At 36.3% G+C, this 15,929-nt stretch overlaps 1 protein-coding gene across 3 annotated transcripts; it reads right to left on the reverse strand.

Moving 5' to 3' along the window:
- Positions 1-4,185: 4,185 nt before the first annotated feature.
- On the reverse strand, positions 4,186-15,007 carry LOC107040150. 3 transcript variants are annotated; one of them, XM_015260093.1, is made up of 5 exons: positions 14,897-15,007; positions 14,748-14,825; positions 8,670-8,747; positions 7,923-8,079; positions 4,186-6,097 (listed from the first exon to the last, which is right to left on the reverse strand). In XM_015260093.1, the coding sequence occupies exons 1-5, from the start codon at positions 14,957-14,959 to the stop codon at positions 5,916-5,918; spliced, it is 558 nt and encodes a 185-aa protein (XP_015115579.1). In that variant the 5' UTR covers positions 14,960-15,007; the 3' UTR covers positions 4,186-5,915. The 3 variants fall into 3 exon arrangements, with proteins under 3 accessions (XP_015115579.1, XP_015115582.1, XP_015115580.1); XM_015260096.1 differs by lacking the exons at positions 14,748-14,825; positions 14,897-15,007 and adding an exon at positions 8,835-8,975; XM_015260094.2 differs by lacking the exons at positions 4,186-6,097; positions 7,923-8,079; positions 8,670-8,747 and adding an exon at positions 12,080-12,982.
- Positions 15,008-15,929: the final 922 nt, after the last annotated feature.

Raw genomic sequence — 15,929 nt, forward strand, 5'->3', positions numbered from 1 at the left:
ACATAGTCTAGTGTAAATGACTTCCTACACATGTGTGGTAATTTATGACTGGACTTTTTTAACAGTGCGGGATTCTCAGGATTAATGACAAATACGGCTAAACTGGCGTATGTGACCCACTACTGTCGGACGGACCAGTTTCTTGATTGTCAGTGGTAGGAGATATGGGTGTGCATGGGGATTTGGTAAAGTAGGGGTAGCTACAAAGGGAACGGACTAGTCAGTTTGCCTATAAGTACGCGCTAGTTTCAATGGTATAGAACTTTTATTGCCAGAAAGAGATCGCGAACCGGTACCCCCACTCTATCAAATTCCCGCTCTTCCCCTTGGTCACCACTCCTCAAATTCCCGCTCCTTTTCTGGCAATAAGTAGTGTATCATCTCTTTGGGTTGGTAAGCTAGCAAGTTAATATAACTCGAGATGTTCATAAAAAATATAAATTCGTTCTCTTGGAATATTATTAATTCTTATTGTTCTCTGTGAATAAATGTTGCCTTTGGAGAGAAATTGATTAGTTACGGGCACACTGCATATTGATTTGACAACATTAATATTTTGTTTTACTTTATTTTAGTCTTTCTGTTCATTTTTGTTGTAACCGATTCCACTGGCGTGGGGGGATATCTCATTATTTTAGTACAGTGTTAGTAGTAGAGTGGAGGATATTTAACGTTGATTTAACTTGTAATGTCAACCGTTGAATGCTAAGAGGTTTTTCATGGAATTGCATATCCCTAAAAATCCAAAACAAATGTTATTGTAAAGAAACTGCACCAAAAAAAAGTTTTATTTGGTTCTTACTGAAAAGTCAAAATCTTTTTAAACTACTAAGAAAAGAAAGCCAAGTCAGGAGTGGCAAATGAATGGCCATTGAGCACAATCTGATGTCTATGAGAAAAATATTTCTAAATTGAATAAGGATTGGAGTAAAATTATCAGTTATAATACCCCGAGACCTTCAAAATTATCGAAATATTTCCCGATAGCTTCGTTGCGAACAAACGCAACTCGTGCTACGCATTCGGGATTTTTAGCCTGTAAAACTTGACACTTTTGTTTGGTTGCAGGGAAGCTTGAGGGAAATATTGCGATTAATTTTGAAGGTCGAGGGGTATTCAGCGGAGAATTTTTCGGGACGGAATTTTGGCCAAGCGGAGCGCAGTATTCGAGGGCTTCTTCCAACAAAACATCCAATTGGTTAGAAATGAATGAATAGCTACTATGCAATTATCAGCTATTATACCCCAAGACCTTCAAAATTATCGGATATTTCGCGAATGTTTTGTTGCATAGCAACGAGAGGAATCAGTCTTACAGACTTTACTGCAAAACTGATCCCGATCGTTGATATGTAGGAAAACTTGAGGGAGATAATATAATTAATATCTATGAATTTTGAAGGTCGAGGGGTATTCGGAGGACAATTTCTTCAATTCTGATGTTGGCAGATCAGGCTGCAGTGACACATGACGGTTACGGGACACATTTCACAAAAATGTTAGGAATATCTGTCAAATTCGTAGAAAACAATTGACAGGCTACAGGGAAATTATCAGTCTGATAATTCCCCTGCAGTCGGGGAAATTACCAGTATGAAATGCGTTACGTGACCCCGAATACTGCACTTTGATTGATCAAAATCAGAATTGAGGAAATTGTCAGATGCAATTTCCAGAAGCTAGTGTGAATTTCCAAAAAAAATTGATAACAAAAGAGTATCGTGACCTCGAATACTGCGATGTGATGGGCTAAAATCCAGTTCCGAAAAATTCTCAATGAAATAAAACATCAGTAGATGCAGGACCAATGTCTTTGGCGCGGAGATTTTAGACTTATTGTCGAGTATCTACTTAATCCCCTATCTTTTTATCCGCGCTAAGAACGTTGGCCCTGCTTCTACTGATTTGTTATCCGTCGTAAAAAAAAATTAATTTTTTCTATTTTATATTATGTAATACTTAATGAAGTAACGATGAACGCGGAAATCGCAATGGAAAAAGAAAGTATAGGAATCATTGTTCCGAGGAACAATTTTCCAAGAACGATTTTCGGGGGAACATTTCAGTAGCGAAGTTGTAAAACGGTTCAAGTCAATTTTGACTATTGGCCAGTTTTCAATGAATATCTTGCAATCTAAGGGAGATAGCAAAATTTTTAGCTACAACAAATGTGTGTTTGAGATGATCTAATTTTAGTGTGGATATGGGAGTTGTTGTTTCAGGACAGGCCGGAAATTAATAAAGCACTGAATTATAAAATGTCACTATATTTTAATGGAATCGAACTTCATTAACCGTAAAATTTACACTTTGGTTTGAACTTGGTTGTTGAGCGTCTCAAATTGTAATTACAGCGGTTGACGTACTGAATTGTTAAATAACTGTTAATTGTCCTTGACAATTGTCTCTGATAATTCACTGGATCTGAATAGGTGATGTACTTCCACGTGATGGATCGGTGATGTACTTTGAACAACACGACACGTTGCGTCTGCAAAGGCTGATGATGTACTGAATTTTGGGGTTTTCGTGATTGTCTGACCGCTCAACCGAAGCTTCCCGATGGTGCTCGAGGATTGTCGGTAGGACCAACCGTTTAACTGATAGATATATAGCTACGTTCCAAACAATATGATTACGAAAATTTCGCTTAGATTTCCCTTAGATTTGAGAATATACCTCAAAAACTCATCTGGGAGGTAAGTCGACTTGAACCGTTTTACCACTTCGCTACTGATTTATCCTAGAACCATTGCTACAGATCCATTTGGAAGCTTATTACCAATGAAATTAGTAGAGAGAAGGAAAAAAGACTAATAACGCATAAAGTAATGGTCACATTGGTTCTGTCGAATCAGCTCGCAACCCAGCGTGTTTATTTCATAGAGAGTTTTTCTTTTGTCCTTTTTCGATTGAGAAATATTGTCCTCATTGACATCTGATTGTACCCTATGGCCATTCATCCAACATTTTAGGCATTCCATACTATTTCAATCCGTTTTTTTTCGATTTCGATGAAAATAAAATATGATGTAAAAGTGTTCTCAGCATGGCTTGAAATGTTATTGAACAAAAAAATATTTTTTTCTTTAATGTTAGGCGAAATGAAAATTTGACAAGGTAGGTAATTTTTTTTAAAATTATAACTCGATAAATTTATATTTTATTACAAAAGTGCAATAGAACTTTTTTTTTATTGAAAACATGTGTAAGTTTCGGAGAAAAAATCCAGACCCGAAAAAGTTTAATTTACAATGAATTGATTAAACACATCCGACGAAAAATTGTAAATTGACAGATTTAAAAATGGAGAAATAAAAAAAAATTGTTGGGGCCAGGGGAACATGGCCAATATCACCAAGATTAAAGAAGATTAGGAGTGAGCAACGAGAGTGCAAAGTCAGGTGAGCACACGTGAGATGATGGTCATTTTGGTGTACAAATGTACAATCCATCAAACTATTGATTTGATACTATACGACGTTGTGGATCTGAAATTCATCGTCAAGAAAAAACGTTTTAAACTGTATTTCCCGCTATATTTAGACTATAATTTCCTGCGAAGTCACCCAGAGTTATGAATTCGCCAGGTTTTAAACTTTAGCAATGACAGCATGCTGTCAGAGGGCCTTCAAATCGATACACAAATTAGTTTTGAATGAGTCCGTTTGTTCAGACGTTTGGATCAACTAAGATTGGTTAGTAGCAGTCCAAGTTATGTAATTCAATTGAACAATAGAATTTACGTCACAAATTTCCTGCAAATGAAGTTAAATGTTCGCTATGCCTGGACATTTACGGCATTCGCCGAAGTGGCGTAATGAACTGGGGTTTTCACACATAATTGCACTCAACATTTGGGAATATTCCTTTGGAAATGAGCAGGCATCGAGCGCGTCCGGTAATTGAAATGCTTTAATTTCTAATAATTTTAATTTCAAATTTTGATAGATTTTACAAATACAAACGAAATGAGTTCTATTGCTATCGGTCCAAACGAATTCGCACGGGCGAAATTGTGCAAACTTTGAAAATTCTATTTTCACATCCGGGAATTTTTCCTTGCTATCGGCGTATACTTCTTTTAAATTAGCTAAGATCAAACGTTTCTGAATGCTTTACCGGACACGGTCAATTTTAATTGAAACGCAATCTTTTTTATCGGGCATCATGCGGCTAATTTCGTCGGTTCTATGAAATTCCTCGATTAGTTTTTGGGAACAGAAGCTTCAATGCCTTCCTATTGATGGATCCAATAAGCGTGGCGCGCTGTATAGTTAGGAACGCTGAATGTTTGCCTAATTCTGTAAATCGAACATGACTTGGGAAGCATTGTCAGTAATTTGATTTGATCTGCCGAAGTTTAAGTTTGTCATCACCGATCAGTGTAATCAGGAATGTAATCGATTACATTTTATAATATTGGTGTCACTCAATTCGAATGTGAATAGCCCCTGGAAGCTATGTTCCAAAAAAGTCTTTAAAAAAGTTACGTTTTTTTTAGTGTAGGACGGAATTTCGCAATGTGAAATAAAAGATATTAATAGTCGAACATTTATTACCACGTGCAGTATCAGGTATACATTTATTAACACGTGCATTATCAGGAAGGTCGAAACGCTTTTAGAATGTCATAAAAATGAAACGACGGACATACTGTAAAAATTCATGCTGATTGTTCAACTCATTTCTCATATAATTCTTTATGCTTTCTTGAGAAATCAAATCACGAAATTTTATTCTTCACGATTTATTAAATCCATCATTCACAATTAATATTGTTTTCGATGATTAAGATAAATCATATGCCAATTTTAACATATTGAATATTAGTATTCATGTCCAATAACCGTATTCTTGATTTGTTGTTTCTTCAATTTGAATGATGCAACTCCAACGACGATTTTTCACCGGATGTTTGAAATTTGGTGCTTTGGAATCGTTCGGTTATATTGAATGATTTTTTGGTAGGCAATGCATCAATGAAGAACTTTCATATAATTATTAAGAATTTTAAGAATTTCTATTCAACTTGTACGGCTCTCGATAAGATAATCATATAGAGAATCCGAATTTTTTGTACCTTTTTTGTTAATGAAAGTTTATGGAAATTTTCTTACAAAAATTCCCCTAATTCTCCAGAAAATCCTGTTAGAACCGAATAAGACATAATCCTGCAATTTCTCAAAGGAAATAAAATCTCTGCGATGCAGGACAAGGATTCATGATTTAAAACCTCGTCTCTTGATTTAAGATTAATACTACCTGTTCGAGAATATGATAACATAATGGATAGTATTGAAAATGGTACGGCAAATGGTATCGAAAAAGCAGCTAATTCTTTCTGAAATTGAAGAAAAGACGACGACTGTTCCTCCAACAGTTTTGGAAGTACAACTGAAAACGATTAAATTGACAAACTTGATTTTTGCAATATCTCGAAAAGTATTGAGGTAAAACGGATGGTGTTTTTTTTATTTGGAGTAGAATTCCTTCCTCTATTCGTTGCCATGATTAGCAGGCATCCATGACATTATGTTCTCAAAAAGAAGCATTATTCTTAAGTGAACCGAAAAATTTGTCGAATCTATAACTTGCTTTTGATTCTTTAAAACTTCCCGGAAAGAATATAAAATTAAAAATTACTGTGTAAGCATACAAATCGAGGACCATATTGAAAAACTCGAAAATTTTATTCATTTTAGCCGAATTTGTACTCACGTCAAATTAAATTTTACTTTTATGTTACTACTTTCTATTATACCAACTCCCTATTTTGACTATGTTCAACAGTAAATTTTCGAGTGCGGTAGATCGGGTCCTGCATTCGACGTTCTCACATTAAAAATTACTGTTTCTACCACAAAAAATAATTATATATTTTTTCCGTGTTCCCTCCCCTACACTCAACAGTTTCAGTTATCATTTGATTCCGGAGATTGTCTAGACTCGCTTCCTGGAGGCGGATGGTAGATCACCTCACCATACACAAATTCGTCATTCGTCATTCGTCTGAAGTTTCCTGGAGGATGATGAACAGTCACTTCACCAAGCGCAAATTCATGATCTGCTCTTGACGACTCTTCAATGTTGTCCTCTACACAAAGAAAAAAAGTTGATCAACTCTAGAAAGGAGTGTCTAGATTCTAGTATATTCTCTTCTTAAGCTTCATCCTTGGTTGGATAATAAAAACCAATGGATTTGTGGATTGTTCTTGAGAAAAAAAATTTCTTGAAACATTGCGGAATTTTTATCATTTTTATAAATTTTTAGATTGCCCTCAAGAATCGCGGGCGAAGTGTTGAAAGGGGGTAAGTGGGCACACATACGGAGGAGTGCCTAAATATGGGAAGTCCCAAATATGAGAAGACGAATTTTCTCATCTCGTGTCATCGATCGTAGATCGTTCTCTCATCTCGTCCGCGTGAAAATAAAGGTCATAAAAGTGAGGGTTAGAAAAAATAGGATTAAAAAAGTATAGGAGTTAGAAAAAAAAGATTCAGAAAAAATAAGGGTCAAAAAATATAAGGGTCTGGTCATAAGGGGAATCTATTGTATTCCTGTAGAAAACCAATCGCTGAACACGAAAATTCGGTTCCCTTCAATCGAATAATACGACCATATTTAGATTCTTCTGTAGACAAATAATATTTTTTATAACTATTTAATTTTTTTCCTACATCCTATAGGCGTCAAAAAACGTTTATATACAATTTTTATAATAAATGGAAAATAATTAATTTGTGTAAAAAAAAACTGGCAACGTCGGCCCGACGCCTGTTTTTTTTTCCCTCAGAGCTGGTCGGCCTGCCACTCTCCATGGAGGGTTCTTGCTGTACGTAGTCACGCGCATGAACATAGGTAATTTTTTTCCATCAATATACGTTTATCCAAAAAATTCATTTACTACATCGTTATAATCAACTATCGACAAGCAAAATAATAGTAAATGAATCTCAAGATGTCTCTATGAAGTGAGGACTCACGAATGATTCCCACATGAGTGACAGTACCAAGTGCTGTCTCTGTATTCGGCTTAACCTCAAACAGAGACCACTGCAGAAGCAATGGGTTCTCTCAAGGGGAAGTGTGTTAAAGAGCAAAATTCTTATGAATTTCATTGATATCTATTATCGGGAAAATTATCTTCGGATATCGTGCACGGAGAGAAATATTCAATAAAAATTATGTATCTTTTCCGTAATTCTGGAGCGAATTGTAGTCATCGGAAATTTTAGGGAACTGTCACGGAATTTTTCCACAGCGTTCCGCAATTTTTATCTGAATCTCCTGTGAAAAATTACGATACCATCACTTAAATTTTCTGAGTCGATTCCGTAATCGGTGAGCGAATTGTGAATTCCGTAATTTTTACTGAACATTTCTCTCCATGTGTAGTCTACAACGGTCCTTTATTCATCTTTGCATTTACCGCGTTTACCCCCACCCGATTGGCAAGTGCTACGTTTTCGCACCTCACAGCTGCGCGCGCAGGAATTCGGATTTTTAGTGGTTTTTTGTAAATTTTGGCTAAAAAACGAATCCAACCGATGTTTTTTTGTTTGTAGGACATGTATTCATTAATATGTCACACGTGGGCGAAGTTTCGTGACATTAGCTGCATTTTTACATTCAGTCTATGCGGTTTTCCAGATTCCCCATAAGAACACGGGTTAAATTCCGTTTTTTAAAATAATTTATTCCATTCGAATCATTAACTTCAGCAATTTGAAACTCCACACAGAGCATCCCAATATATCAAAGAATGTACTTAAAAAATGCCAAAAAATTTGCTGTATTTTTTTTACCTCTCTTGAACATTGTTAAATTGAATTCCAATAAAACATGATATTGGAAATTCGGAAGCAGCTATAACTCAAATTTCGAAAAATGTGGAAAATAGTGTAGAAGATTTCCTTACCTTGTACAGGATTAGAGGTTGAATCTTCGGTAACGGATTTCTGAGTCACTGGTTCTTTCTCAGGTGGTGATTCGTATCTATATCCATATATTGCTGGAGAGAAACCTGGGCGGTATCTCCACGCATGACGCGTAAATTCAGGACAAAGGTGGTGCACCTTAAATTGAAAGTGATGAATTGAAGATACTTTTGTATCTATTACTCCATCATTATTATCTTTGAAGGTGTTGAAGAGTGGAGTAATAAGACGAGATGAGGCTATTTCGTGACAAGATGAGTGTTTGCGGAATATATTGTTACGACCAAGCATTCAAAGAAGATTATTTAAAATATATGGGGCGTGAGGTCTAATTACAGAAGAGAATTTTAGCGCGACTGAATGGAAGAGAGATATTTCGAGGTCAGTCTTGTATTTCTTAATCAGTCGTATAAAGCCTCTAATAGATACAAACAGAAAGACAAAGACTTACATTTCAGAAGTGTAACAAAATTGTCATTGAATGAGATATGGATTTTTTTCTCTGTATGATATCACGGCTTAAATTATTGATTTATTTTTATTTTCACTTCCACATCAGTTGAAAAATAGTATGGTCACCTCGGATCGGGAAAAAATGACTCTCTATCATTGGTGCACGATATTAGTATTGGGTTGGCATCAAGGCCTTTGGCCAATTCCAGAATAAGGGGATAATTCTCCACTCACTACTTTACTATTGCATTGAGCTCATCAAATATTGAACTTACCCCACATTCCATAGCGATGGATTCCTGGCTACACCAATATTCTATTGGAATATCATCGCATTGCGACAGACAACAACTCTATAATAAAGCAAGAAATTGAATAAAATTTGGAATTATTTTTCAGACATTCTTCGTTTGATAATGATTTTTCGCTCGAATTTTTACCTGCGGAAGTAATGTAAACTGAATTATGGGAACTACGACGAGCAAAAATCGACATAGAGATTTCATTTTGTTAAATAGAGAAATATGGTATTCGCGTTTGTGCAGACAATGTAATTTTCCACGATTTCACGGTAGTGTTAAACTTTGGAAATTTCAAAATAATAAGACATTTCTAGATAATCTGAGATATTTATATCTGCTACATACGTTCGTAAATATAAAAAAAAACAAAGTTTAAGTGCCGATAAATCCATTTCCACCGATACATTTGTGACGAAATTCCAGCCGCATTCTGTAGAGTATTTATGCGGGAAATAGAGACAGACAATGAGATTAAAAATTGAGAAATAGCTGCGTTTTTGTTGTGATAATTTTTATATGGAAGGTTAGAGTTATCTGCTACCTTAATGAAATATTAAAGCTACCTTAAATACGGGAGAACTATGAGAATTGGTTACTTGCTGCGTGAATCGATTTCCTAGATCTGTAGAATGATATTCATAATCAGATTCAGATCTAAACTTAACGATTTTTCAGACATTTTAGTTGAATTTGGTTTTCGTTCACTTATTGTTCAATGTTTAGATATTTTTCTTACGTAAATTCGGTTAAGGATCAGTCTATCATGCGCTTATTCTATCTCATTTCAAATAATATCTGTTCTACCTGAAGTTGGTTCCCCCGTTGGGCTTGTACGGTGGAACCACCTTCAGGTGGGACAGAGAGATGGGGTTTCAGGTGGGGTTTTGACGAGATTGAGGAGATTTCCAATAATTAATTGGGATTAAATAATGAGCCCTTGACTCTAATTTTTCATGAGAATGCTCGAATTTGGAGACCCAATAATAATAAGGGCCAAGGAGAGAGAGTAACACAAGAGCCATGAACTATTAGGTGTATAACTTAATCTTGCCTTTTTTTTCATTGAGTGTGGTGTTTTATTTAAAATCGGGATACGCGGTAGCGTATCTCTTCTTGGCACAGAGTTTTTGAAGTCACTGTATCAATCTAATCCTCCATTCTCATCCGCGCGAAGGACGTTGGTCCTGCTCCTACTGATTTTTTATTTCATGGAGAATTTTTTAAATCCTTATTCGATCGAGAACTATTTTTCTTATAGAAATCTGATTGTATATTATCATTAGTCATTGTACATTCCTGACATAGCTTCCTTTTTCATTTCCTTGTATTTTTCAAAAATTTTGACTTTCCAGTCTATTTTGCCTTTTCCAGCCCAATTTGCCGTAAACATTATTCGAGATGATCCGATGCCTATTTCGAAGCATTAACTCGAGATGTTTCTAAAGTTGTTTGTTATTCTTTCATAAGACCCAAGCCTCAAATGTGCACCATGACCCCGAGTAAAAATTTCGACAGGCAGGCCTTTTGGCAGAGAAGGCCCTGCTCCGGTATCGATACGGTATACCTGATACGGTATGCCAGATCAGGGCCTGAAGGGGACCATTGCATGTTCACCTTACCAATAAATTCCAAAGTTCAAGCAGGCATGCTTGATCATGCCCCAGTCAGGGCCTTTTGAGCGTACCGTAATAGAGAAAAATAGAAGTTACATCAGGCATGTCTGATAAGGGAAATCCCGAAGGCTTTTTCAGCCTGGTTTGATTGAACACGAGTGTTTGTTGAGTATATCGGATACGGCCAACTCGATCCGGCCATGATCAGGACCCGGTAAGGTATGTCGGGAATCCTTAACTTCGAAAATTCTAGAAGTTCAATACGATGAACCTGATCCGGCAATGATTAGGTCCGGATAAGGCATGCCGTACGGGACTTGGAAACATTTTCACTAAACAAAAAGTTGGGGTGGAAATGGTAAAGGGTGGTGAGTCGGAGGGGAGGGGGGATGATGATCAGGAAAATTATACAAATTGATATTATTCTAGATTTAGTTCTATACTACAATTTTATTGGCAGTATTATTGATCTACTCAAAACAAACGATCATTTTTAAGACTGATACGGTGGTCGAATGGATAGGGTACAGGGGGCCTATTCTCGAATTTGAGGTGAATGGATGTGTGAATGGAAGTGGCTCCGTTCACGCATTCCGGTGGGGAACGAAAGTTTCCGTGAGCGAATACTAGATTCACATGTGAACTAATTTCGTTCACGGAAGTCATTTTCAATTCGCACACTGATTCCCAAGTCGCGAACTTCACACGTCGTGATACTCTGCATTTGGGGTACATCGTAATAGATGTATTTCCGCAAATTATCCATTTTTCAACTTATTGTAGAACAAAGAGTTGAACTATAATAAATAAATTTAAACAATTAATGTTTAATGTTTCGTTCCCCAGAAGAGGTTAACTGTGTCCTCATACGAGTACGAGTACTGTATCCTCACGTGTGAATCGAAAACGACATCCGTCAACGAAATTGATTCACATGTGGATCTAAGATTCGTTTACGAAAACTTTCATTTCCCAACGCGATACGTGAACGGAGCCACTTCCCTTCACAAATCCGTTCACCTCAAACTCGAGAATACGCCCCCCGAACTACTACGCGGAGGGTCCCGAGTTCAAGTCCCGCTCTGGGTGATTTTTTTTTCTTTTTTTTCTCGACCCACCTATTCTGGGACTATTTATTTATTTATTTATTATTCATATTTGACCCAATTTAATAAGTCTATGCCAGGTAAGGGCGAAACCAGGCCGCCTGTCACGGCTCTTATCAGGTTCAGAAACCAGGTCCTGATCATGCTTTGCGTTGCATTTCCTATCAGGCCCTGATGTGGTAACCATAACAGGGCCGAATCTTTCCTACTGCACAGAACCACGGCCGGCCAGTACTAAAATTTCTACTGGGGCCCATAGCGATCGAACATTTACAGGCGACCACTGCAGTTACGCTTATTTACTCAAGCAACTTACTCTAATAGTGACGCGTAATTTTACAAATGCAATGAGACATCGCTTCTAGATAGTGTTAATCTAATTCATCACATGGTAATAATTTATATTTAGTATAAATACAAGTGAAACCATTTCTGCAATTTTAGACGACAGGGCCACGAGTTTCTCACTGTTTTCATAGCGAAAATGATATTTTCAGCAAAAAATGAAGATTCATTCTTGACGAAGTCTTTTCACGTTTCTTTTGCAAAAACAGATGTTGCAGTATCCAAAACATCAGGTGATAAATATCGGAGAAATCCTGAGAATCTCACAAGAATGATACTAAAAATTTCTCCATGTCCAGGGATGAAGAAATGTGGCAAGTATTGTTGATTTTTCAATTTATTGAATTACAATCTATCATTAACATTATTTTCTTAGTTATTTAAACGAATATTCCTTTGTCTCGGATGTCATTCAATCAGAGCGTAATATCTAAGGCTACTCAACATTTATTTTCGAAAATTTTCACCGAGCTCTGCATTCGTTTCTTCCTAGAAATGCTCTCTGATTAGTCGACGTCCAAGTACAAGAAATATTCCACGAAATACCGCTTATGCTCTAAAATTATTATTTTCCTCAAGCTTCTCTACATAGGGAAAATGCGGAAAACTTTGCATAAAAAATGACACATTCTTTCCTATGCAATAAAGTTATCAAAAAATAATTGGTAATTTCGAAACACGAACAGTATTACTACCGAAAATGTAGGTAATATTCCATGGGGCATTTCTTAAGAATTACGCTCATTACATTCATCACAACTCCGGTGTGCAGTCGAACACTAAAGTTCGTGAACAAAATACATAAGATAGAAGTTCAGGCTGTTGACGAACTTTTTTCTTCGACTTTAGGTATTGTGACGGCATGTTTGAAATTCCCGTATGAATCAAGTTCTTTGAATGGTACGAACACATTGGTATCAAATGGCGAATTATCCGTACTTGTATGCTCGGCGAGCATTTTATTATAGTATTCTTCAGATTCTTTTGACATCTGTGTACGGAATAAGGTCCTAATCCTCGCTAATTTTTTAAAATATTCATTGTTCCTGTCAGGCCTGGCTGGGGATTGGAAGACCATTCTACCGTACGTTGCGTCAGTTTGTCGAGGTTTTTCGTAGACCACTCTACCATTTATTATTAGTTTCTTTGAAGTCCCCACTGCATCTCCAGAGAAACTTAAAGGTAGGTCTCGATTCACAAATTGTTGGCAATGGTGAGTTACCTTGAAGTATCGAAAATGAATGTAATTGAATAATTTCATGTATTTCTTTACCGTCCATATAATAACAAGTTTATCCAAAATAAGTTTCCGGTTAACAACTCTATTCGTCTTACAGACTATCATAACAATTCTATGGAACATCAAGTCTACACGCAAAAAGTTGAGTTTAATTTCACTCCAAGCTGTAAAGGTGAAAACAACTTCACTTATGAGTAAAATGAAATAGAATTAGTGAAAGCGATACTCACTGTGCGATCAAATTAACCCTTTTCAATTGTCAATTAATGAGGTTAGTTGATTCCGAAATGGAGATAAAATTTAATAAGTTTCAAAAACAGGTTTGAAATATTGAGAAATTTGAGGTGGATTTTTCACTAGCTGAATTAACATTATGTAACATTCCCCTATTTGGAAATACTCGATTCATTTTCAAGCACAAGGAGTATTCAGCGGATTATTCTCGTCATTTAAATCTCAATCAATAGAGGCTGAGTCTTGACACGTTTTTTTCTCACTCATCTTTACAAATGTTATTAATGCTTTTTCAAATGTTGTAGTTTAAAATTCTATGAAACAGCTTTGGTGCCTGCTTAGCAACAGCTTGCTTAACAACAGCTGTATAACCAAAAATTATCGGTTATAATACCCCAAGAGCTTCGAAATGATCAGGTATTTCCCGATAACTTCGTTGTATGTAAGCGAATATAAGTTTCACAGGCTAAAAAATCACGAGTGCGAGGCACGAGTGATTTTTCCTGAAAAATTTGATCAGTTTGTTAGTATGTAGGGAACCTTGAGGAAAATACCTGATTGATTTTGAAGCTCGAGTGGTTATCGGAAGAGAATTGTTCCATCCAAATTTCAGCTAAGAGAATTCCCCTATGAGATAAAATCTATCTGTCATTTCCGACGAGGCAACATCTGTCGTTTTTTCGTATATATATATCAACATGAAAAATTACCGCAAGTAATACCACGAGAGCTTCAAAATTATCGAGCAATTCCCGACAGGTTCGTTGCAAACAAACGAAGGAGTCAAGTTTGTCAGGTTAAAAAATCACGAGTGCGAAGCATGAGTGATTGTTTCTGAAAAAATTGACGACTTCGTTGGTGTGCAGGGAACCTTGAGGGAATTACTCGATTAATTTTGAAGCTCGAGTATTATTCGGGAGGGAATTTTCCCATCCAAATGTCGGCCAAAAAAATTGCACTACGAAACAAAATCCATCTGACAGTTCCAACCAGGGGTTCACTCGACCACGGAATCTTTTATTTTTCACAAACATAGTCAACATAAAAAATTCCCAGTTGAATTATCAAAAATTATCAGCTGAATACCGTATTGACTATATGAAATAACAGTCGAATAGTGCAATTCTATTGACTGACATTTGGATGAGGAAAATTCCCAGTGGAATTTCATTACTAAAAATTATCAGTCGAATACCGTGTTGACTATATCAAATAACAGTCAATGTTATTGCCTGAACTTTCTCGATATAATTCTCTTCTGATTGGTCCCCGAGACGTAGAATACTACAATTCTATTATTCGGAAGGATGATGGGGGAAATTATGAATACTATAAACCTACATTATATAATATCAGTCTACATTGGGGGATTTCAATTTTTAATGTTCGATATCGGAGAATCTTACTTACACAGGAGAATGAAGGAGTCGAAAAATGATTTAATATTCAATATTTATTTATAGGCCTGCTATGCCAATTATGAAAATTGTATTAATCAAATCGTTGAATTTACCTTACAAAGTTCAGCGATTGCTTTAGTAGAGCACCACTCTTGCGGTGAGTAATCGTGGCAGTGTGTGTCTGCATAAATCTGCAATAAAATATTCCACTCGTTTCGAATAATTACTTTCAAAATTACTAATTATTTTTGTAGACATTCACCTGCGGTATCGGCACTGCGCAAAAAAATGGCAAGACTAGATACGCAAAGGATGACGTGGCCATTTTTTAATCCCGAAAATCAGAATTCCATACACGTTTTTACACCAGTGATGTACTTGAACTAGTGTCATTGTGTTCTAGAGAATATATATTTATACTCGTATATTTAGTATCGTGCTACCAGTTATCATATTACCAACGTCAACAGACAATGTATCTCATAAAAATGACATTTCAAGAATAGGAAATACTGAAGGGGCTAAGATGTTACCGTGGAGGCACCAGTATCCAACAGTCAAGCCCACTTTCCTTGATATTTCGCTTTTTTTTTGGTATTTCTCAACTGAAAAGCACTCTCTTTCAATAGTCGATAGGAAGAGAAACTCTTTTTCTGTGGATTAAACTGCGAGTTTTTACTTCTATGTGTAGAATAACTTTCAAAATACTTTTTGTCATTAGGCCCGATAAACCACGATTTTAACCTGGCTTTGCTCGGTTAGATCGCGGTTTTCGGGCCCAATGATATAAAATATCGTATGTCACACGGCGATAAAAGTATTATCTGGCGAATGTGGCTTTATAATCCGAGCCGAAGGCGAGGATTATAATCACATTTGCCAGATAATACTTTTATCGCCTGATGACATAATATACTATTTCCATCGGTCTGCCTCTATGCGACACCTGCAGTTTGTTTCATGCGACAGTTTCTTAATTAAATAGGTTAACGCCCCTTTTTTGTATATGATGGCGAAAAAGCAGAATATGAGTGAATATCCCAATTAAATATTTTCGGATACTAGTGGGATGATGTCAGGGATGCGTAGAGACTCCTAAATTACTCAAAAACATGCACAGCGGATAAAAATCACGATTTCGGATATTGGGACATTGGTGAAGCAGTCTGTCCTACTATCCGACCCGTGTTTTTTGTTTATCTAACCTTAATATTATTTTTGTATTGTATCTCGCCTCTCAACGATTTTTTGAATGCGACAGTTAGACGAACATCACAATCATCTGTAATTAATTA

Source organism: Diachasma alloeum, unplaced genomic scaffold (assembly GCF_001412515.2).
Source record: "Diachasma alloeum isolate Michigan unplaced genomic scaffold, Dall2.0 Dall_scaffold_00323, whole genome shotgun sequence".
NCBI classification, from domain to species: Eukaryota; Metazoa; Arthropoda; class Insecta; order Hymenoptera; family Braconidae; genus Diachasma; species Diachasma alloeum.